Below are 24,104 nucleotides of genomic sequence, written 5' to 3'. Positions count from 1 at the left end.
TTAGGATTCTGTCCTCCTGGAGACTGGAGAGAGAGGCCCCGTCCTTCCTGGTGGTTGCATTTCTAAGGAGTGGCCTTCAGGTCCTTGAGAAAGACACTTCAGAGTTAGAGATACAAATGCATTTCAAAGGGGCAGAGAAAGGTTCAAAACTGCAAGCCCTTTTTTGTCAGTGCTCTAAGGTGACTCAATGGTAAAGAATCTGCCTGCCAGCGCAGGAGACACGAGTTTGACCCTTGGGTGAGGAAGATGCCCTGGAATAGGAAATGGCAAACCACTCCAGTATTCTTGCCTGGGAAATCCCATGGACAGAGGAGACTGATGGGCTTCAGTCCATAGGGTCGCAGAGTTGGATATGACTGAGCATACAAGCATGCTAAGAAAGGGAAGTCAGGAGACTATTCTCAGGTGATGGCTGGAAAAAAACTGTAAATTCTCCTAGCAGAATTTCTCAAGAAGACATAATAACGAGAGGTTGGGATCTTCCTAGCAATATAACGTTATGCCGCTAGAAGTCATGGTAGACTTTGGTTGTCTCTTAATACAAGCATTTGGACTGAGTTCTCTCTCCCCACACCCCTCGGCACTGGGAGGCTTGTGGGATTTTTAGTTCCCCGTTAGGGATCAAACCCGGGCCCTTGGCAGGGAGAGCATGGAGTCCTACCACTGGACTGCCAGGGAATTTCCTGGACTGAGTTCTTACTTGCTGAGAGTTCTGCAATTCTCAAAGGCATAAATCATTATGGAAATCCAGTTGCCTTCAGTCAGGCCAAACATTAAAGAGATTTGCAAAAATAAAAAGCAGTTTCCTACCTTGCTAGCTGGGTGACCTTAAGCAGGTTTTTGCACCTCTCTGAGCCTCAGATACCTCAATTGTAATGTTAGCTACCTCAAAGGATTGTGATGAGGGTTAAATAAATTAATGATACATACAAAGTACTTAACATTAGCCTAGCACAAAGTCAGTGCTTGATATATAATACTTGCTCCTGGCACAGAGCAGTTGACATGTAGTACTGCTACGGGGTGTATGTGTGTGATACATGAGGTGTGGTGGTGACTGGGATCCCCCACGCTGCCAGGTAAAGGCTCCTGCCGAGAGGTGGCCAGATGGAGAATCCTCCAGTGTGGATGGATGAAGAGGCCATTTTCCAGAGGGGATGGCTGGATGGGGGCCTCAGTGTGCAGTGAGCACAAGGTGGTCCCTCCTCACTGACTCTGAGCCCAGCATTATGAGGAGGGTTTCCACATGTGCAGGAGACACAGAAGCCACCCTTGAGTTATCTACATCTCCCCCACCTCCAGCTAGAGGGCTTTTTCCACATGTCCTATGTCTGAGAACAGAATAGGGCATGGCTCGGTGTTATGAGAGAAGCTTCATTTCTCCTCCAGAGATGAAGGGGAAATATCACGATGCGGCGGCACCCAAGAGTTCTGCTGATAAACTCAACCTGGACATCATTCAGAATGCTTAGTGTTAACACACATATTTGCATTTTATATTCAGGGTGTCTATAGGAGGAAAAACCACTGCTAAGCCTGGAGCAGCGCAAATGAGATTTACATCTACGTGATGGAATCACTGCTGAGGAATGTCGGCCGGGTCAGGGATGGAACGCATGTCTCCTGCATTGCAAGGTGGATTCTTAACTGGTCCACCAGGGAAGCCCCCAGAACTGCAGTTTAAACAGTTTAGTGGAACAGATACTATAAATACTGCTAGCTGTATTCATGTTTAAAGAGACAGAACAGCTTGAGAAAAATGGATTGACACAGCAGGCCTGAGGCTGCAAGTTTTAGGAGATCCTGTGTGCAAGCCTGAGCTTCCCAGGTGGTGCCAGTGATAAAGAACCCACCCTCCAACGCAGGAGATGTAAGAGATGTGGGTTCAATCCCTGGGTTGGGAAGATCCCTTGGAGGAGGGCACGGCAACCCACTCCAGTGTTCTTGCCTAGAGAATCCTGTGGACAGAGAAGCCTGGTGGGCTTCAGTCCGTGGGTTCTCAGAGTCAGACATGGTTGAGAGACTCAGCACACATGCAGCACATGTGCCAGCCTGATCTCTAGCTGGCATCTGGGAACTTGGCCTTTAGTGTTGTCTGTACTGTGCCTAGGAGAAGGCAATGGCACCCCACTCCAGTACTCTTGCCTGGAAAATCCCATGGATGGAGGAGCCTGGTAGGCTGCAGTCCATGGGGTCGCTAGGAGTCGGACACGACTGAGTGACTTCACTTTGACTTTTCACTTTCATGCATTGGAGAAGGAAATGACAACCCACTCCAGTGTTCTTGCTTGGAGAATCCCATGGACAGAGGAGCCTGGTGGGCTGCCGTCTATGGCGTCGCATAGAGTTGGACACGACTGAAGCGACTTAGCAGCAGCAGCAGCAGCAGCAGTACTATGCCTAGACTGCGGAAACAATTTCATTCACACTGAGCATCTGCTGGCCTCCTGGGGGTCTGGATTGTGGTACTTGCTGGGCAGGTGTCTGCTTACCTGGTGCCTGCTGTGCTTTGTATGACCCTTCATGGGAAGCACAATGTTGAGAGCTGCACACGGATTCACCCAGACTTCGCCTGCCTTTTCCCTTATGATCCAACTGCCTGCATCCCTGTAACACCACTGCCGTAAATCTCAGCCATGAGTGCAACTGTATGCTGAGTCTCATGAGTTCCTCTAGAAAGCTTCCTCATGTGGGAATGGCCTTGTGGACCCGCAACAGTCCCACTGCTGGTTGTATCAAAAACATACTCAGCAATATTTTGATATCTCTCTGTTTAAAAGCAGGAAGAATGGACTTCTGTTAGAAGGAGCCCCTGGGTCATATGTGACACAGGTGTGGCGTTTTGGTTTGTGTTAGTTTCTCAGTCGTGTCTGACTCTTTGCTGCCCCATGGACTGTGGTCTGCCAGGCTCCTCTGTCCATGGAACTCTCCAGGCAAGAATACTGAAGTAGGTTGCCGTTTCCTTCTTGAGGGGATCTTCCAAACAAGGATTGAACCTGGGTCTCCTGTGTTTGTGTGCTCAGTCGCTAAGTCGCGTCTGACTCTTTGCAATCCCACGGACTGTAGCCCACCAGGCTCAGACTATGTCCATGGGATTTCCTAGGCAAGAATACTGGAGTGGGTTGCCATTCCCTCTTATATTTAGGGGATTTAAAAAAATAAGCCACAAACATAAGTGAAACCAACAAAAATGAAATAGATACATGGATATACAATTGTGAGATTACTCTTTACAATGTTAAAATGGGTCCAGGGACCTCTCTGATGGCCCAGTGCCTAAGACTCTCAATGTAGAAGGCCTGGGTTCGATCCCTGGTTGGGGAACTAGATCCCATATGCCACAATTAAAATTTTGCATGCCACAACTTAGAAAAAATAAAGACCCCAAATGAATATCAAAGATCTCACCTGATAAAACTAAAATCTGGTGCAGTCAAGTAATTAAGTAATTAAAAAGACTGGCCCAGCAAGCTGTAACTCTAGCACTTCCTTTCATGTGTGTCTTATGCATGTTCCAATTTGGAACCACTGGTCTCTGGGTATGAGAACCATCTGGGAAGAAAGGTCTCAGGTTCCTATTTCAAGTGAGCCCGCTTCCTGGCCCCAGAAGTGTCTGCTTTGATTTATGAAAGGGTGAAACACTTCCCACAACAGGACCTGAAGCACTCATGTGTACACAGCAGCTGCTGTCCTTCCATTCCTTCCCGCCCCCCATAGGCATCCTTGTGTGATTCCCAGAGGGTGAGACAGAGGAGCTTGGTGTGCTAAAGACCATGGGGTGGCAAAGAGTCCGACAAGACTTAGCAACTAAATAACAACGTGAGAAGGCAAAGATGAAAGCATCCCCAGATGGGTGGGGCTGGTTAATGGCACACTTTGCTTTGGGATGAAAAGGGAAGAACTAACAATGATGACGAAGGTCCTTGGAGTGGCAAAATAAGGAAGCCCTTGTTCTGAAGCACAATACAGCAGATTCTCTAGTCCCTCAGAATTGTTTTCCCCGTTGTCAGAACATAACTCATTCTCTACTCTTTTTTTTTGCTGGCCCACAGCCAGATACTTAAGAGGAGAAAATCTGGAGTTTCACAGACAGTCCTTCAATGAACCCAACTTTCCTGCTCCCCCTGTGAGTCTACAGCTCTGCTGGGGTGGCTGTGACCTGCACTGCTGCAGCCCCTCTTTACAAGTTCCTGACTTCAACCTTTCCCACTCTGCACCTCTGGGTGCTGTCACCTCACTCAACCTGCAATTAACAGCCTCCCCTACTTGCTTCACCATTGTGGATTTACATTTCAGCCTTTTTTATGGAAGGCTTCCCAGGTGGCTCAGTGGTTATAAAAAACAGACAAACAAACCTGCCTGCCAAAGCAGGAGCCATGGGTTTGATCCCTAGGTCAGGAAGATCCACTGCAGAAGGAAATGGCAACTCACTCCTGTAGTCTTGCCTGGAAAATCCCATGGACAGAGGAGCTTGGTGGGTTACATTCCACAGGGTTGCAGAGTCTGATGCAACTAAGCACACACATATATATTGTTTTTTAATATGTTGCTGAGTTGATCTTAATCAACCATCTGTGCACAAATTTTTATGTGCTGTAACATTTTGCATACATACTGTTTTTGGTCCTATTTTCACTTCATTTGATATTTTTCATATTGCTCTGGACTCACTTAGTCAACCTAACTCAGCAAGAAAGTTAGAGCATAACGGAGTCCTTGGAAAACTGAGTCTACTTTTAACTCCAATAAAAACCATTTTACAAAACTTCCCATCCTTAGTATTCCTTCAATTTGTGTTTTTTATTGCTGGTTTACACCGAACATCAGTTCAGTCAGTTCAGTCGCTCAGTCGTGTCTGACTCTTTGTGACCCCATGAATTGCAGCACACCAGGCCTCCCTGTCCGTCACCAACTCCTGGAGTTCACTCAAATTCATGTCCATCAAGTCAGTGATGCCATTCAGCCATCTCATCCACTGTCATCCCCTTCTCCTCCTGCCCCTAATCCGTCCCAGCATCAGGGTCTTTTCCAGTGAGTCAGCTCTTCGCATCAGGTGGCCAAAGTATTGGAGTTTCAGCCTCAGCATCAGTCCTTCCAATGAACACCCAGGACTGATCTTCTTTAAGATGGACTGATTGGATCTCCTTGCAGTCCAAGGGACTCTCAAGAGTCTTCCCCAACACTACAGTTCAAAAGCATCAATTCTTCGGTGCTCAGCTTTCTTCACAGTCCAACTCTCAGCCATACCTGACCACTGGAAAAACCATAGCCTTGACTAGACGGAACTTTGTTGGCAAAGTAATGTCTCTGCTTTTGAATATGCTATCTAGGTTGGTCATAACTTTCCTTCCAAGGAGTAAACATCTTGTAATTTCATGGCTGCAATCACCATCTGCAGTGATTTTGGAGCCCAAAAAAATAAAGTCTGAGACTGTTTCTACTGTTTCCCCATCTATTTGCCATGAAGTGATGGGACCAGATGCCATGATCTTAGTTTTCCGAATGTTGAGCTTTAAGCCAACTTTTTCACTCTCCTCTTTCACTTTCATCAAGAGGCTTTTTAGTTTCTCTTCACTTTCTGCCATAAGGGTGGTGTCATCTGCATATCTGAGGTTATTGATATTTCTCCTGGCAACTGAACATGGCTGGCCCCAAATTTCATCTCTAACACCATCTTCCTCATGTAATGGTTTCTTCTTAGGTGGAATGTTTGGAGCTCTGTATCAAGAGTATTTTTCGGTTCACTATCATTTCCAGGAATGTGTTACTGGGACAAAGTCTGATTGAGATTGGTTGGCTGTTTGGACTATAAAAGATTATCTGGCGGGTACAGCTCCAGTCTGTGTTTTCTAATTCCTGCTGAGAGCTCTGACAATGTTTTTCATCAGTGGTTATATTCATAGCTTCTCACCTAACTGCAGAAGTAAATGTATTTTAGTGTACAAACAAGTCCTTCATGCTGCTTTTGGAAACTGTGGGCTCCTGAGTTTTACTGCTAGAGATTCTGATTTAGTAAGCTGAGGGTAAGCTTGGTAATGTGCAGTTCAACACAGACACTCCAAGCAATTCTGATGCCTGCAGTCATTAGACTACAGTGACAGTCATACCTTGGTCATCTGATGTCTAGTAAAGAAAGTCTGGCATCTTGACTATTTTTCATCTTGACTATTCACAGGGTTTCTTCCCTATAAGTCTTCTCATGTTGGAAAAAGGATGTATTATAACTGAAAGCTTTCCCACACTCATTACATTCATAGGGTCTCTCCAGTATGGTGTCTCTGATGCCTAGTAAGTTGACACCACTGGCTAAAGGCCTTTTCACAATGTTTACATTCATAGGGTTTTTCCCCAGCATGTATTCTCTCATGTTTTGTAAGGGTTGATCAATCATTGAAGGTCTTCCCACAGTCAATGCACTCATAGGGCTTTTCTCCAGTATGTGTTCTCTGATGTTCAATAAGGTGTGACCTCTGACTAAAGGCCTTAACACACATTACACTGACAGGGCTTCTCCCCAGTGTGCATTCTCTGATGCACAGAGTGCAGCCCTTTGGCTGAGAGCTTTTCCATAGTGACTGCATCATAAGGTTTCTTTCCAGCACGTGTTCGTTGATGCACAAGCTGAGTTTGCTGCCGAAAAGCCTTCCCACAGTCATTACACTCATACGGTTTCTCTCCAGAATGAACTCTCTAAGGTGAAAGAAGGTAAGAACTCCCAGTGAAGCCTCTCCCACATTGATGACATTCAAATGGTTTCTCTCCAGTATGAGTTCTCTGATATTCAATAAGGTGAGAGATCCCAGTGTAGGCTTTATCACATTGATTGCATTTATATGGCTTCTCTCCAGTGTGAATTCACAGGTGCCTAAGAAGTTGAGTGCTTCAAATGAAGGACTTACCACACTATATTCATATTCATAGGGTTATATTCATAGGATTTCTCTCCATGTGAGTCCGTTTATGTGTGACAAAGTCAGAGCTCTGACTGAAGGACTTTCCACAATGAGCGTACTCATAAGCTTTAAGGCAGTGTGAATTATTTGATGTACAAAAACGTTAGAGTTCCACCTGAAAGATTTTCCACAGTCATGACATTTATATGGTTTTTCTCCAGTGTGAGTTCATTGATGCCTAACAAGTTTGGAACTCTGGGTGAAGGATTTCCCACACTGATTACATTCATTGGGTTTTTCTCCCATGTGAGTTTTCTGGTGTACAACAAGGTCATAGCTCTGCCTGAAAGACCTTCCACATTGAGTACACTCATAGGGCTTTTCTCCAGAGTGTTCTCTGGTGTACAAGCTTAGAGCAACAGCTGAAAGATCTTGCACGCTGATTACATTCATGTCTTCTTTCCAGTCTAAATGATGTCACAGTAAGTAAAAGATGAGGCCATGTGGAGGCATCACAGTCCTCCTCATATATGAGTAGTGCCTCTCCAGGATGACTTAGTTCAGTCTGTACAAGGCATTTGTCACAATTGAACTGACTCTCCAAATGCGTTGGCTTGTGTTCATTAAGCGACAAGCTATGATTAATGTTTCCATAGTTCTGACCATCTTTGCTGTTCTCTGCTGAAAAAATTCTATTAAGAAAACGAAAGGAGGTACCATAGTTGAAACAGTCAATATTGACAGTATAATCATAAGGCTTTTTATTTCCTGTTTCAAAATCTGCAAGTTTATTCAAGTAAATAATCTGCTAGAAGGCTCTAGCACTTTGATGATCTTCACAGGGCTTCAGATCAGCTCAGTCTTTTTAATGAAAACTGAGTTCTGTTTCAACTTTTTATGCTGTGAGTTAACCTTATAGAAATATGTTCTTGTAGGTAATGTCGGAGGTAGGAGGCTTAAACTCAGATAATTTTCCTAAGCTCAGGCTCACAACTCCCACCTTGAGCAAAACATCTCTCTGAGGTGAGTACTGTTTGATTCAGCGTCCTACTGGTTCATCCCTAGCTGGTCCTGCCAAAGGTGCATTTCTCCTAATGACACCAACCTGGGGCCCTCCTCCTGAACATGGTGTTTCTTTTCCATGTGATAAGATGGCCCTTCCACAGCAATATCCTCTTCAGACACTGACTCCTTCAAGTGTAGTCTTCCAGTCTGAAAGAAATCCAAATGGCCTGAATTACTAGAGAAGCATTAGAAGGGGAGGGTGGGATAAAACAGACCACCAAGTATAAGAGATATATCTCTGGGTCTGTTTCTAACCTATGGACTGTAATTTCATGCAGAATGTGAAATGGAGGGATGGCTCAGCAAACAGGAAATCAGTGTGTGTGTAAGTCCCTCAGTCGTGTCTGACTCTTTGCGACCCCATGCACTGTGGCCCGCCAGGCTCCTCTGTCTATGGATTCTCCAGACAATAATACTGGAATGGGTAGCCATTCCCTTCTCCCTGGGATCTTCCCAACCCAGGGATTGAACCCATGTCTCCTGCATTGCAAGCAGATTCTTTACAATCTGAGCCAACAGGGATGCCCAGGGATTATCTGGGTGGGCCCCAAATGTTATCACAACTGTCCTTATAAGAAGGAGGCAGAATGAGACTTGATACACACAAAGAAGACAATCTGAACACAGAGCAGAGACGTGAAGGTGCTGGCCTGAAAGACTGAAGTGATGTGGCCACTGAGCAAGGAATCCCCCTAGCCACTAGAACCTGGAAGGAAAAAAGGAACAGCTTTTCCAATGAAGCCTCCAGAGGGAGAATGGCCTGTGCGCACTGATTTCAGCCCAATGACGCTGATTGTGACTTCTAGCCTCAGAGCTGTGGGAGAATCATCTATGTTGTTTTAAGTTACCCAGCTGGTAATCTGTTGGAGAAGTCACAGGAAACAAGGTCCTAACATGTGCCTCAACCTTATGACTCACACTCTATTTCCTGGTGCTGGATCTTAAAACGAGATCTGGCTGTTCTGTCCATGGTATTTTCTAGGCAAGAATACTGGAGGGGATCCTCCTCCAGGGGATCTTCCCAACCCAGGGATTAAACTCAAGTCTCCTGCATTGCAGGAAGATTCTTTACTGCTGAGCCATCGGTTCAGCTCAGTTCAGTTCAGTCGCTCAGTCGTGTCTGACTCTTTGCAACTCCATGAATCGAAGCACACCAGGCCTCCCTGTCCATCACCAACTCCCAGAGTTCACTTGGACTCACATCCATCGAGTCAGTGATGCCATCCAGCCATCTCATCCTCTGTCGTCCCCTTCTCCTCCTGCCCCCAATCCCTCCCAGCATCAGAGTCTTTTCCAATGAGTCAACTCTTTGAATGAGGTGGCCAAAGTACTGGAGTTTCAGCTTTAGCATCAGTCCTTCCAAAGAAATCCCAGGGCTGATCTCCTTCAGAATGGACAGGTTGGATCTCCTTGCAGGCCAAGGGACTCTCAAGAGTCTTCCCCAACACTACAGTTCAAAAGCATCAATTCTTCGGCGCTCAGCTTTCTTCACAGTCCAACTCTCACATCCATACCTGACCACTGGAAAAACCATAGCCTTGACTAGACGGACCTTTGTTGGCAAAGTAATGTCTCTGCTTTTCAATATGTTATCTAGATTGGTCATAACTTTTCTTCCAAGGGGTAAGCATCTTTTAATTTCATGGCTGCAGTCGCCATCGGTAGTAGGCCTCTAATAAAGAGTGCAATGGGCTCCCAGCTCAGGACACTCAACTGAGTCCTCCAAGATTCCCCCTTCACTTGTCACTCTGCCCACACAACTGCCCTTTTTAGGTGGGTAGCCACCCACACCCAGTAATATTAAGTCCTCTCTCCAGGTTCCCATCCCTTTCTCCCGTACCTGCCAAGGAGACAAGCATCCTCCATTTGGCAAAGTATGAGTTCCAGGAGGATGTTTTCCTTGTGCTAAACACAGACCTTCTTTCCCTCTTGGGGAAAGCCCTAATCTCTGCCCAACACTCCCACAACCACACTGTCCTCCTTCCCAAGACCCTGCTGTGTTCCTTTGGGGTGCTGCCTTGGAATCTCTGATGAGACGAAGTTTTCAAATGAAACAATAGCCTCATGAAGGGGAGTGAAAGAGTATCTGGGGATGAAGGGGAGGAAAGGAATCTTTGCGTGGCTAAGCTATGTCTAAGATATGTCTGGCTGTTGAAAAAATGGGCAAAGGAGGTAAAAATTCTACAGCAGTATCTGCATCAGAATCTTGAAATAAGGAAGACAGGCTGTGTGGGTCAGCCAGAAAGTAACATCTAGGGTAGAAGAGAAGAAAGACACTGCTGGTAAACTGAATTCAGAATGATGTCATTTGAGTGCCAAGGGTAAGTAAAAGTAGGTAAGACTTCCAAGTTAGAAACAAGAGAGGCTGCAGACATGACAGTTATAGGGTAAGAAGGAGCAGGAACACATGGGATAAATCCAACACCGCTAGGCTGGCAGAAGGTGGTGTGATAGACATAGATGCCGCTTATTGTTAAGTGAAAGCAGTCTCTCAGAAAGGACCAAGTACTGCATGATTCCAACTACAGGACAGTCTAGAAACGTAAACTTATAGAGACAGTAAATTAATCAGTGGTTTCCAGGAGTTAGGGTGGAGGGAGGGATGAACAGGTGGAGCACAGAGGATTCTTAGGGTAGTGGAGCTACTCTGTACACTACACCAGTGGATATATAACATCACATATTTGTCGAAACCCACAAAATGTACAACACCAGAGTGAATCTAATGTAAACTATTGACCTCTGATGGTAATCATTAATTGGTGTAAGATCATCATTTGTAACAAATGTACCACTGAATGCAAGATATTAATAATAGGGGAAACTGCATGGGGAGGGTTGGCATAGAGAAACCCTGTACTTTCTGTAAGGATGAAACTGGCTCTAAAAAATAAAGTTTATCAGTTAAAACAAAACCACACAAAAAATCAGAAGCAGCCCAATTAGTCGGGGAGATGACCATGTTCTAAAATAGACTGTGGTGATAAATCCACAAGCTGCAACTATATTAAGAACCTTTACGTGCTTTATACAGATGAACTGTATGGTATGAGAAGTGTTTTATTTCCATATAGCTGAAGGAGAAAAAAAAAATTCCAATTAGGCTGACATGCAGGGTAGGTGGTGGGCCTATGGGATGAGGGGAGGTGGGAAAGCAGGTCCAGGAATGGTGATTTAATAGGAATCCTTCTGGAAGGCATGGATTCTTACCACACCTGGGGATCATTTTGAAGTCATGAAAATGTCCAATGTGGAAGATGGGTGGACACCCAAATGGCAGAGCAAAGACCAGCAGGAAGGGGAGGCCTGAGGAGCTGGCACCCTGGATGGAAGCTATGATGAGGGGCTGGAGGAAAACAGGGGGCATGAGGACCTGGGAATGAGACATGGTAGCAGAGGAGTTAAGACCAAAGGGAGATGGGGACAGAAGTGAACTTGTGTGTGAGACACATGTTGACAACAGCAACAAGTATCCTCTGTGGGTGGGCTGGGCAGAGACAGCCTGACATGGATGAGAACGTGGCTGCCATGTTGGACATGAGGTGGCAGCAGAGAACACGTGAGCAAACTTCCTGCAAGCGGCCTCTCTGCTCCTTGGACTTTAACTGTTGAGCCGCTGGCTTGTTCTCACCTTGGGGAGGTCCCTGCCCCACTCTCCATTGGTCCTCCCCTTGCTCCAGCTAGGAGATCACATTTAGTTTTGAGAGCAGAAGTCCTGGTCAATGGAGGAAAAACAGAGGGCTTGGTCTTCTGCTGGGAGACAGGTCGAGCTCTCACCCCTGGGGTCAGATGTGGATGGACTAGGAGGGGCCCCCATCCTCCCAAGTAGACTCCCCACACCCTGAACCATAAGCCACAGACTTGCCCTGGAGGAGGGATAAGCAGCAATACCCAGACCTGCATCTCAAAGGGACACACTTCCAGCACCTTCTGGGCCAGTCCAGGCGTGCCTGAAATGAGCCACGCCCTGGGTCTGGTGATGGGTAGCGACTGCCTTAACCAGGGAGACCAGGCGACTGCATGTCTCAAGAACCACCTCACGGTACACTGTCCTCTGGGCCAGGTCCACATGTCCCCACTTCACCCATGTGAAGGTCACAGCCACGTCCTTGAAGCTCACGGTTGGCTGAAACATCACTGGTATTACCATGGAGCCCTGCTTTCTTGATGAGAAAGTTGGGAATAGGACAGCACAGGGGAGGGAGAACCCCTTGCTCAGATCAGACTCGGACCCAGGTCCAAGGTGTTTTCATTTTTCTCTGGGTATCTCCTCTGCTGCTAGTTGCATCGGTGATCCTGATTTTCTGCTTTGGGAACAACGGGGACCCCTCTTGGAGATCTTCACCCCCATCTTCTGTACAATATCAGATTGGAAACCAGCCAAAGAGGATGCTTTAAATCAAGGGTCAGCACAGCCATGAGACAAATCAGGGCTGTGGTGTGTTTCTAGGAAGCTAATGCCATGAGCTCAATTGCTTCCTCATGAAACCACATGTGAGCCATCTAAGGGTGCCTTTGGCGCTTTACAGGCACACTCTCAGCTGCCCTCCTGAGTGGTCTGCGGTAAGGGTCAATGGGCCAGAGTGGCTGCCTGTTTCTGGAGGCTCAGCTCTACTCGCCCTCAAGGGTCCACTGAGCAAACACCATGAAGAAGTCTGAAGAGACCTGGCTCAGAGACCCAGGTTTGGGGAATGCCTGGCTCATTCATGTGGGAGCCCGTGCACTTCACCCCAAGGCACAGGGCAGCATTGCAAGAACTCTAATGTGTGCTGACCTGAGGATGTGGGTGTTATTCCTGGATGCATTCTACAGCCATGGAGACTAAGGCAATGAGAACAAAGGTCTCCAACTCACCTGCAATGGGATCTGCTGAAAATATGCCTCCATTTCCTCCTCATATCTGGTGATGCTGTTGTGAAGAAGGCAGAGGTCCTCAGAAAGCAGGGCTGGGTTTGGGGGGACAATTAGGGGTTTAGCCCCTACCTCAGTGCCTCCACACTCCCAAGTCCACCCCCATGCCCAAAGGCAAGAGCAACCAGTGCCAGCTGAAGACTATACCCTGGGGAGTGAAGGGCAGGGAGGCGGGGCTCTGACCACATGATCTCCCTGTTCAAGGCTCTGAGGTCAGCCAAGGCGGCTAAACTCTCTCACTGAAGAGGGCCAGTCTGCCTAGCTCTGGGCCTGGGCTGTCATAGGCTCAAGGTAAATGTCTTGAGGCATGTGCTGGGGTGTATGAACCATGAACCCAAAGACACACAACAGTACCTCAACAGTCAAATAAAGGAGGGGCCAGTTTTTCCTGTCATCTCAAGATACTAGAGAGAAATGGAGGCAGTGTCAAAACAATTGATTGTACAATTAAAAAAAAATCTCAGTGAAACATCAGCCGGTTTCTAAAAATCGAGGTGGGGGAAGGGGACAAGGAGCATGTGAAAATTCCCAGGAAGACAACTAAGGGCACTCTGTGAGCGGGTATCAAACTTCTGGACCTGCTGGGATGCTGCCCAAGTGGCCAGAAGCCATACCTATTATCCCGTTTCCCTTAATGCTGCTATTGCTTCCCATACTCTGCTTATCTTATCCCAAACCCTTCCCCATGTTTGACTCTCTCTCACTCTGTGTACCAAAAGCACACCTATGCTGCACGCTTCCAGGCGTGCACACACACACACACACACACACACACACGTGTACACCACACCTAAGAAGACCGCTCAAGGCTCTATGTGAAGCTGTACTGTTCTGACATTCCTGTCCCTCCACGGGCAATCTACTACACGTGTTCATTTTCACCCTCGGGTCCTCTTCTTCCTTGTTGGAGACACCCAGGGCGAGGGCTGGGAACACCTCCCCTCCACAGCCAGACTGCCTGCTTTCAAAGTCCTACCTCCACCACTTGCCTCTGGAGGACCCTGAAAGGCCTCCTCAGCCTCTCGGGGCCTCATCTGCAGAAGTCTGGGAGGAGAGCAGGCCTGCTTTGTGGTGCTGCTGTGATGATTCCAAGAGTTGCATTTACAGAGTTTAACACTCGTGCTGACACACAGTAGGGGCCACAGCAGATTTAACTCTATTGATTACACCTGGACATAAAACTCCTTTCCCTCGTGCTAGACCTCTTTCTAGAGGCCTCTCTTTCTACTTCTCTTCCTAGTTTCTTTTTTTCCTGCCAGTGAGGGGGTGGGGCTTTCAAGTACTGCCCCAGGCCTTATGTCCAGCCCAGACCTCCCTCCCAGGCTCCCTACCATTGCCATTCTCTCCTCCATATCCAGCCACGCCTCTAAAGACTTGATGAAATAAAAATCGTATTTCATGGCAAGACAAAAACATTTAAACAGAAACGTTTGCGTTGCTCATTTGGGCCTCCTCCCTCCCATTTAGTGTGCATGGTGCATCCGCATTAACCACACCTGCTTAGGGGACAGACAGACTTCCTTCGTTCTAAGGGGCCACAATGACCCACTACCCACTTTGTACTGCAGGGCTGGATTATATCAACTGTCAATTCCTCATCTGACACATGGCCCTTTGTCTCAAAAAGTATATAACTGTGCTTTGACCTCCAGGGTGGAACAATCCTCAGAGCTTTCTGAAAAGCTGCTTCCTGAGTTATATAACCCAAAGGCTTGAATAAAATGTCCCATTTCTTTCTTAGAGCCATTATTGATTAATTTCTTCGTCCACAGACTCAACACAGCTGATAGCGTCCAGGGTTCCCTCATCCCTTGCACTGCGACCTCCATCCTGGCTCCCCACTAGAACCGGAAACTCAAGAGTCCTCCTCACACTTTCTACTCCCTCGGCACTGCCCCTCCACTGAGCCATCCACCGCCGGATTCTACTCTTTACTGAGGCTCTGAAACCCAAACCCCAGCCCTCGCGCACCCGGCAATTCTGTGGCCCGCTCTGCACACCTCCAGTCACGTTCACCCCTCCAGCCCCTGCTCACACCGGTCTCTCCACCTGGGCCAGCATCACCAAACACAACCAACACGGGCCCCCAACACCCAGGTCCGGAGTCGCCGGTGCCTTTTGCTCTGCCAAGACTGCCCGTAATTCTCTGTCCACCAGGACAACATACACTTTCTCTTCAAGCTGAGTTCGAAACCCGCGTACCAGTGGAAGAACTGTGTCCACGTACTGAGCTCGGGAGGCCTGTGGGGCACCGGGGCGCCTCCGCGCGGGTTCCCGGGCCAGTTCCGGAAGTGCGCCCGCTCGGCGCGAGGAACTACAAGTCCCAGAAAGTCGCGCGCCGGTGGCGGTTTTTCTCGCTCAGGGGGCAGTTTCTCCAGTTGCCGCGGCAGACGTTACTCCTCGCGGCGGCAGCACAGTGGCCTTTGGCGTCTGGGTGTGGAAGTCGGGAGAGACCACCTGCCGAGGAGCACGGAAGACGTTTTCACAGAGCCCGCTAGAGCAGGGGAGTCTGCCACAGCGGGTGTTGGGGAGAGGGAGGGCCTCGGGTGTGATCTGAGTGTAGAGTATGCAAGTTGGAGGCCGGCGACTAGCAGTGCGTCCTCCTGTGTGACGGCTTAGGGAAGCTTGTCTGGCTTTCTCCAGTTGGTCCTAAGTGGGACAGGGGCAAAAAATAGGGAAGCTGGCAGTTAGTGAGCAAGTCCTGGCTGCTTTGGACCTGTTGCTACAGAGATCGTGGGTCAGAGAGTTCTGTTTTATGTGGTCTGACCATTGTGTGCATATTCAGCCTCACTGCCTTGTGGGGTTGAGACCACAGACCTGCTATCCCGTCCTGGCTTCAAGGTGGGAGAGACCACAGGAAACCTTCCTAGGGCGGCCTTCTGGCGGAAACCACTCTGGCTCTTCATGAAAGAGGTTATCTGTGATAAGCTCTTCACTGAATACTTTCAATATTTAGACGTCACTTAAACCTTAACTAATTTATAATTTATGCAAAGTACTTTCATGGTTCCAACATGAAAACTACAGACACAAAAGTGTACTAAAAGAAGCCTAGCCTCTTTGGCTTCTCATCCCTGTATCCCTGTCCTCTCCCATTGGTAATTATAAGTTTTGGATTATCCTTCCGTTTAAAAAGTGTAAGCAATACATTCTGTAAGTGTATCCCACACTCTTCCTTGGGTAAAAGCTTCACTACTATACACAGTATTGTGACACACTTCATTGTTTTCCACCTAAGCGTTTGGTGAGAGATTGTTCTCTGGCAAATGCCAGGGCACCATTGTGTGTCAGGACTGTAGTTCTTCCACCAGCCCGCTACTGATGACACATAAGCTGTATTGAGTGTTTTACAGACGGTGCTGCAATGGGTATTCCTGAGCCAACATCGTTTTGCATCTGTGCCAGTGTGAATTTAGATCTCTAGAAGTGGGATGTTGGGTCAAAGGTAAGTGTGTTTTTAATTTTGCCTAATTCTTGTCCTTTGGAGTTACACCTGTTTCAGTTCAGTTCAGTGCAGTCACTCAGTCGTGTCCGACTCTTTGTGACCCCATGAATCACAGCATACCAGGCCTGCCTGTCCATCACCAACTCCTGGAGTTCACTCAAACTCATGTCCATCGAGTCAGTGATGCCGTCCAGCCATCTCATCCTCTGTCATCCCCTTCTCCTCCTGCCCCCAATCCCTCCCAGCATCAGAGTCTTTTCCAATGAGGCAACTCTTCGCATGAGGTGGCCAAAGTATCGGAGTTTCAGCTTTAGCATCAGTCCTTCCAAAGAAATCCCAGGCTGATCTCCTTCAGAATGGATTGGTTGGATCTCCTTGCAGGCCAAGGGACTCTCAAGAGTCTTCTCCAACACCACAGTTCAAAAGCATCAATTCTTCGGTGCTCAGCTTTCTTCACAGTCCAACTCTCACATCCATACATGACCACAGGAAAAACCATAGCCTTGACTAGACAGACCTTTGTTGGCAAAGTAATGTCTCTGCTTTTCAATATGCTATTTAGGTTGGTCATAACTTTCCTTCCAAGGAGTAAACATCTTGTAATTTCATGGCTGCAATCACCATCTGCAGTGATTTTGGAGCCCCCCAAAATAAAGTCTGACACTGTTTCCACTGTTTCCCCATCTATTTGCCATGAAGTGATGGGACCAGATGCCATGATCTTCGTTTTCTGATTATTGAGCTTTAAGCCAACTTTTTCACTCTCCTCTTTTACTTTCATCAAGAGGCTTTTTAGTTCCTCTTCACTTTCTGCCATAAGGGTGGTGTCATCTGCGTTTCTGAGATTATTGATATTTCTCCCGGCAATCTTGATTCCAGCTTGTGCTTCTTCCAGCTCAGCATTTCTCATGATGTACTCTGCATATAAGTGAAATAAGCAGGGTGACAATATACAGCCTTGATGTACTCCTTTTCCTATTTGGAACCAGTCGGTTGTTCCATGACCAGTTCTAACTGTTGTGTCCTGATCTGCATATAGGTTTCTCAAGAGGCGGGTCAGGTGGTCTGGTATTCCCATCTCTTTTAGAATTTTCCAGTTTATTGTGATCCACACAGTCAAAGGCTTTGACATAGTCAATAAAGCAGAAATAGATGTTTTTCTGGCACTCTCTTGCTTTTTCCATGATCCAGCAGGTGTTGGCAATTTGATCCTCTGCCTTTTCTAAAACCAGCTTGAACATCTGGAAGTTCACAGTTCACGTATTGCTGAAGCCTGGCTTGGAGAATTTTGAGCATTACTTTACTAGCATGTGAGATGAGTGCAATTGTGTGGTAGTTTGAGCATTTTTTGGCATTGCCTTTCTTTGGCATTGGAATGAACACTGACCTTTTCCAGTCCTGTGGCCACTGCTGAATTTTCCAAATTTGCTGGCATAGTGAGTGCAGCACTTTCACAGAATCATCTTCCAGGATTTGAAATAGCTCAACTATTTCAAATAGTGAGGAATTCCATCACCTGACTAGCTTTGTTCGTAGTGATGCTTTCTAAGGCCCACTTGACTTCACATTCCAGGATGTCTGGCTCTAGGTCAGTGATCACACCATCATGATTGTCTGGGTCGTGAAGATCTTTTTTGTACAGTTCTTCTGTGTATTTTTGCCACCTCTTCTTAATATCTTCTGCTTCTGTTAGATCCATTCCATTTCTGTCCTTTATCAAGCCCATCTTTGCGTGAAATGTTCCTTGGATCTCTAATTTTCTTGAAGAGATCTCTAGTCTTTCCCATTCTGTTTTCCTCTATTTCTTTGCACTGATTGCTGAGGAAGGCTTTCTTATCTCTCTTTGCTATTCTTTGGAACTCTGCATTCAGATGCTTATATCTTTCCTTTTCTCCTTTGCTAGAAGGCAATGGCATCCCACTCCAGCACTCTTGCCTGGAAAATCCCATGGGCGGAGGAGCCTGGTGGGCTGCAGTCCATGCGGTCGTGAAGAGTTGGACACGACTGAGTGACTTCACTTTCCCTTTCTCTTCTTTTCACAGCTCTTTGTAAGGCCTCCTCAGACAGCCATTTTGCTTTTTTGCATTTCTTTTCCATGGGGATGGTCTTGATCCCTGTCTCCTGTACAATGTCACGAAGCTCCGTCCATAGTTCATCAGGCAGTCTATCTATAAGATCTAGTTCCTTAAATCTATTTCTCACTTCCACTGTATAATCATAAGGGATTTGATTTAGGTCATACCTGAATAGTCGAATGGTTTTCCCTACTTTCTTCAATTTACATCTGAATTTGGCAATAAGGAGCTCATGATCTGAGCCACAGTCAGCTCCCGGTCTTGTTTTTGCTGAGTGTATAGAGCTTCTCCATCTTTGGCTGCAAAGAATATAATCTATCTGATTTCGGTGTTGACCATCTGGTGATGTCCATATGTAGAGTCTTCTCTTGTGTTGTTGGAAGAGGGTGTTTGCTATGACCAGTGCGTTCTCTTGGCAAACCTCTATTAGCCTTTGCCCTGCCTCATTCTGTATTCCAGGGCCAAATTTGCCTGTTACTCCAGGTGTTTCTTGACTTCCTACTTTTGCATTCCAGTCCCCCATAATGAAAAGGACATCTTTTTTGGGTGTTAGTTCTAAAAGGTCTTGTATGTCTTCATAGAACCGTTCAATTTCAGCTTCTTCAGCATTACTGGTTGGGGCATAGACTTGGATTACTGTCATATTGAATGGTTTGCCTTGGAAATGAAGAGAGATCATTCTGTCATTTTTGAGATTGCACCCACCTGTTTGCATCCCAGCAAATCACTGCAGATGGTGACTGCAGCCATGAAATTAAAAGGTGCTTGCTCCTTGGGAGAAAAGTTATGACCAATCTAGACAGCATATTAAAAAGCAGAGACATTACTTTGCCAACAAACGTCCATCTAGTCAAAGCTTTGGTTTTTCCAGTAGTCATGTATGGATGTGAGAGTTGGACTATAAAGAAAGCTGAGCGCCGAAGAATTGATACTTTTGAACTGTGGTGTTTGAGAAGACTCTTGAGAGTCCCTTGGACTGCAAGGAAATCCAACCAGTCCATCCTAAAGGAAACCAGTCCTGGATATTCATTGGAAGGACTGATGCTGAACCTGAAACTCCAATACTTTGGCCACCTGATTCGAAGAACTGACTCATTGGAAAAGACCCTGATGCTAGGAAGATTGAAGGCGGGAGGAGAAGGGGTGACAGAGGATGAGATGGTTTGATGGCATCACCGACTCAATGGACATGAATTTGAATAAGCTCTGGGAGTTGGTGATGGACAGGGAAGCCTGGCGTACTGCAGTCCATGGGGTTGCAAAGAGTCAGACTCGATTGAGCAACTGAACTGAACTGAACAGTGTTTGGTAGGGCCTGTTCCTCACAGTCTCATCAGCTGGTTATGGCATCATAGTTTTGAATCTTTATCTGATAGGTAAAAAGTGTTATTTCAAAATAGTTCTAATTTTCATTCCTCTAATGAGAATTTTTCTAGTTATGAGCATTTTTAATATATTTAAGAAGCATTTTTTTGTTTTGTGATCTATTCATATTGTAGCCATTTTTTAGTAGGTTTGTTGATCTTTTATTTTACCTTTGAAAGTTCCTTACTGGTAATAATAACTTTGCAGGTTGCAATTTTTGACAGCTTGTAATCTGTTCATGTTAACAGTGTTGTGGGGTTTTTCTTCCCCAACAATTGGTTTTCTTCCCCAATAAATAGAAACATTTATTTTTACACTATCAAATTTATCAGTATTTTCCTTTATTGCCCTTGGATTTTAATTCATGGGTAGTAAATATTCTCAAGTTTTGGGGAAATTCACCCATGTTTCTCCTAGTGCTTGTATGTCATATTTTACATTTAAATCTTTAATCCACTCAGAATTCATCCTAGTATGAAGTGTGAGGAATGGATTTCATTTTCTCTTTTGCAGGTATACTAAGTATACGTGTATATGGTATACTAAGTAGTTTAGCTAAAGTCTACTTTTTCCTCACTGAGGTGCCCCTTTTATCACTTACTTTACACATGCAATTAAATCTATTTCTGAATTTTCTTTTCTCTTGAATTGGTCTGTCTACTCATGTGCCAGTACTACAACTTTAAAATTATAGATGCTTCATAATATGGTTTACTATCTAGTAGAGTTGGCCCTCCTACATTACCTTTCATCTTCAGGGTGTTTCTGGCTTTTCTCTCTTGTTTATTATTTAGCCCTTATAAACTGACAGGTGTTGAAAGAGGAGCTAGTAATGATAATAATAAGAATAGTAATAGCTTAAGAGTTTGCCGACTACCAGCCTGGTAAAGCACACACGTGTATTGATTCAGTACTCCTCTTCAGATCAGATCAGTCACTCAGTTGTGTCCGACTCTCTGCGACCCCATGAATCGCAGCACACCAGGCCTCCCTGTCCATCACCAACTCCTGGAGTTCACTGACACTCATGTCCATCGAGTCGGTGATGCCATCCAGCCATCTCATCCTCTGTCGTCCCCTTCTCTTGCCCCCAAACCTTCCCAGCATCAGAGTCTTTTCCAGTGAGTCAACTCTTCACATCAGGTGGCCAAAGTACTGCAGTTTCAGCTTCAGCATTATTCCTTCCAAAGAAATCCCAGGGCTGATCTCCTTTAGAATGGACTGGTTGGATCTCCTTGCAGTCCAAGGGACTCTCAAGAGTCTTCTCCAACACCATAGTTCAAAAGCATCAATTCTTCGGCGCTCAGCCTTCTTCTCACATCCATACATGACCACTGGAAAAACCATAGCCTTGACTAGACAGACCTTTGTTGGCAAAGTAATGTCTCTGCTTTTTAATATGCTATCTAGGTTGGTCATAACTTTCCTTCCAAGGAGTAAGCGTCTTTTAATTTCATGGCTGCAGTCACCATCTGCAGTGATTTTGGAGCCCCGAAAAATAAAGTCTGACACTGTTTCCACTGTTTCCCCATCTATTTCCCATGAAGTGATGGGACTGGATGCCATGATCTCCGTTTTCTGAATGTTGAGCTTTAAGCTAACTTTTTCACTCTCCACTTTCACTTTCATCAAGAGGCCCTTTAGTTCCTCTTCACTTTCTGCCATAAGGGTGGTGTCATCTGCATATCTGAGGTTATTGATATTTTTATTATTGAATGGAAGGGGAAAGAAAGATAATAACTTAAAAAATTATTTGAATTTTGTTTTTTATAAATAAATAGAAACGTAAGTACGTTTGCAGGCAAAGAAGAAACTACAGCCAAATGAAAGTTCTGTCACACGGCAAGATTAGTCTGATATTAAAATATGACTAGTAAAATACGAGTACTCCTCCTAGCAACCCTATATTAACTTCCGCTTGGAACAGATAGGAAAACCGAGGCACAAAGAGGTTAAGTAATTAACTTGAGTGGCAAAACTGGTACGCAAGACCCAAGATTTTGAATCCAGGGCATCTTGCTGCAGAGCTCCCCCCTCCCCAAATATATGCCAGTTCTAGACCAGACTCACTTGGAAATCTGAGATTCCCTTCACTCCTGGTTTGGTCTTGGCCATGTCTTCTCTTCTCTGGAAGATCAATTTTCTCATTGTTGCCAGGGGAGCCCTCAAAGTTGGGGTGTCAAAGCTGAGTGTTGGTGTCACTGGCAGGAACCACTCTGCCTCACATGATGAGTGGAGCTTGTAGGCAGAAACCCAGCACCCCACCCAGGAACAGATGGAACACTGCTGAACAGCTCTCCTACCAACCGGACCCTGCAGGCTTGGGTGTGCTCATAATTCCAGGAACAATCATTGCTCTGTTGGGCAGCGCCTCACACAACTCCAGGGGGTGTCCCTCCCATGCAGAACACTGCTCTCATCTCTTTCTTTCCCATTTTGTGAGTTTTTAGCTTTTCTTTCTCTTGGTGTCATGAAAGGAACTCCTGCCTTTGGCTGTTCCCACTGAAAAGGCAGCAGGGATATTCTCTGCCACTTGATAACCTGCTTTATCAGAGGATTACCTCTCAGAGGTAAGGAGACTTGTCAGCCACCTGTTGCTGCATCCTGTGTGAGTAAATGTTAATTAACCTCTAAGTACGATCTCTAATTCTGTCTCATCACCAGTGTGGCCCTGATGATACATTTCTGTTAAGATGTTAACAGCGCTGCCTGTGAGAATGCCTACCCTGAGACCCAGCCCTGTATTCCTGGAAACAGCAGCAGTGGAAGAAGCCTCTGCTCTTGTGCTCCTGGAAATATCTTCCTTGCTAGATGTCCTATATAAACAGTTTGAAAGTGGGCACCTCACACCAACTTAACACCTAAGATGCACCTTGGAGTAGTGCCAAGTGAACCTGGCAGAGGGCTTCTTGTTCCTGAGAGCTTGATTTCAACAAACAGTAGGATCCAATAGGGAAGCAGCTTTTGGACCCATTACAGAGGTGGGAACAAATGCCATTCTCTTTAAGAAGTTACATTGCTAGTGTCAGAAGAATGGTCAAGCAGGCACTCCCATCTCTGAAGAGCTCTGGTTAATTTCTAATGTAGATGCACACTGCACATTAGGGAGAGGAGGTGCAAACAATTTTAGGTTTAACTTTTTCTTGTTCCTTCCTAAAATACAGATTGTCTTTCATTAAGTGAAAGCAGCAAACAGTGACCACCAGGAAAACCATAGCCAGCTCGTGGAATGGATCCCAAGCTTGTTTCATGTCAGACACTCAGGTGAGATACACTCACTCAGGAGATGGGCAATGGTTAAAGCTGTTCCCTCCTGAGACAGGCTGGGACCTGAACCCTGGGATCCTTTGCTGCAGTGCCTGCACCTGGACAAATGGTCTCTTTCAGCAACAAAAAACTAAGAAGCTAAAAGGGACTACAACTAGCTGTGTGCCTACACAGTTGGGGCACGTTATCAATGAAGAGATACAAAAAGACCAAAATGAGCAGAAGCAGGGTACTGGCATGCACCCTGTACACAGTGCCACCCAGGGGTGGGCAGACCACCTAAGTGACCCCTCCACCCCAACTCCTGGACACACCTCTGCTCTCTTGCCACATAAGGAACCAGCTGTCTCCTCCTCAGGAAGCCAGCAAAGGAAGCTGTTACTTGTTTTCCCTCCCCTGAGCTGCAGCACGAATCCCAATAAAGCCTTGCCTGAATTTCTTATCTGGTCTCTTATCTGGAACTTTCACTTCTGTGATGAGATTCTTCAATGGATTTCAAGTCCCCTCCGGAGGAACTACTGGGTACTCTTAATGGTAAATTCCTGGAACCTAAGAATGATAGGAGGTGTGGCTGTCACACACTTTTTACTTACCAGAAGCCAGGTACACTTAGCTTCTCAGTTCCTTATCCTGGTTCTTCCTGATATCCTCAGACAAAGGAGGAGATAGTCCACACGATTCTAATTTTGTTCTGTTTTTTACAAATGTGTTAATTATCATAGGAGCATTTAAATATTTTTAAATGGGACCAATCAACTATTTAGCCATTCCACTTTTATTCTCATCCATATGCAAACATTTTTTTTAAACATGACAGCATGACCATGTACATAATGTATTTTTCACTTCATATAATTATAGAATCTGCATAAACATTAGAAACTACAGAATCCACATAAAACAGATTAGAAACTATGCAAATATTCCCAAACGGAAAAATATCTAAGTGAAAAAGAACATTGATATTATAAGTAAAAAACATTGACACTACATTTTAATCAACTGTTTCCATTTTTAATCATCTAAGGAAACATTTACCCACATCAGAGCCTATTCTATTGTCCTTGTTCCTTCTCAAATCTA

General features: G+C 45.8%; 1 protein-coding gene across 1 annotated transcript; it reads right to left on the bottom strand.

The window, feature by feature from the left end:
• Positions 1–4,775: 4,775 nt before the first annotated feature.
• LOC109571632 (uncharacterized) lies at positions 4,776–21,869 on the bottom strand. Its single transcript, XM_070770281.1, has 6 exons — positions 21,825–21,869; positions 15,327–15,518; positions 15,037–15,241; positions 12,813–12,904; positions 7,999–8,105; positions 4,776–7,585 (listed from the first exon to the last, which is right to left on the bottom strand). Exons 1-6 carry the CDS (start codon positions 21,867–21,869, stop codon positions 7,264–7,266), a joined length of 963 nt encoding a protein of 320 aa, XP_070626382.1. The 3' UTR covers positions 4,776–7,263.
• Between the last annotated feature and the right edge of the window lie 2,235 nt (positions 21,870–24,104).

The sequence above is a fragment of the Bos indicus genome, chromosome 18 (genome assembly GCF_029378745.1).
Source record: "Bos indicus isolate NIAB-ARS_2022 breed Sahiwal x Tharparkar chromosome 18, NIAB-ARS_B.indTharparkar_mat_pri_1.0, whole genome shotgun sequence".
NCBI lineage: Eukaryota > Metazoa > Chordata > Mammalia > Artiodactyla > Bovidae > Bos > Bos indicus.
This window is presented reverse-complemented; position numbering and strand designations above follow the sequence as displayed.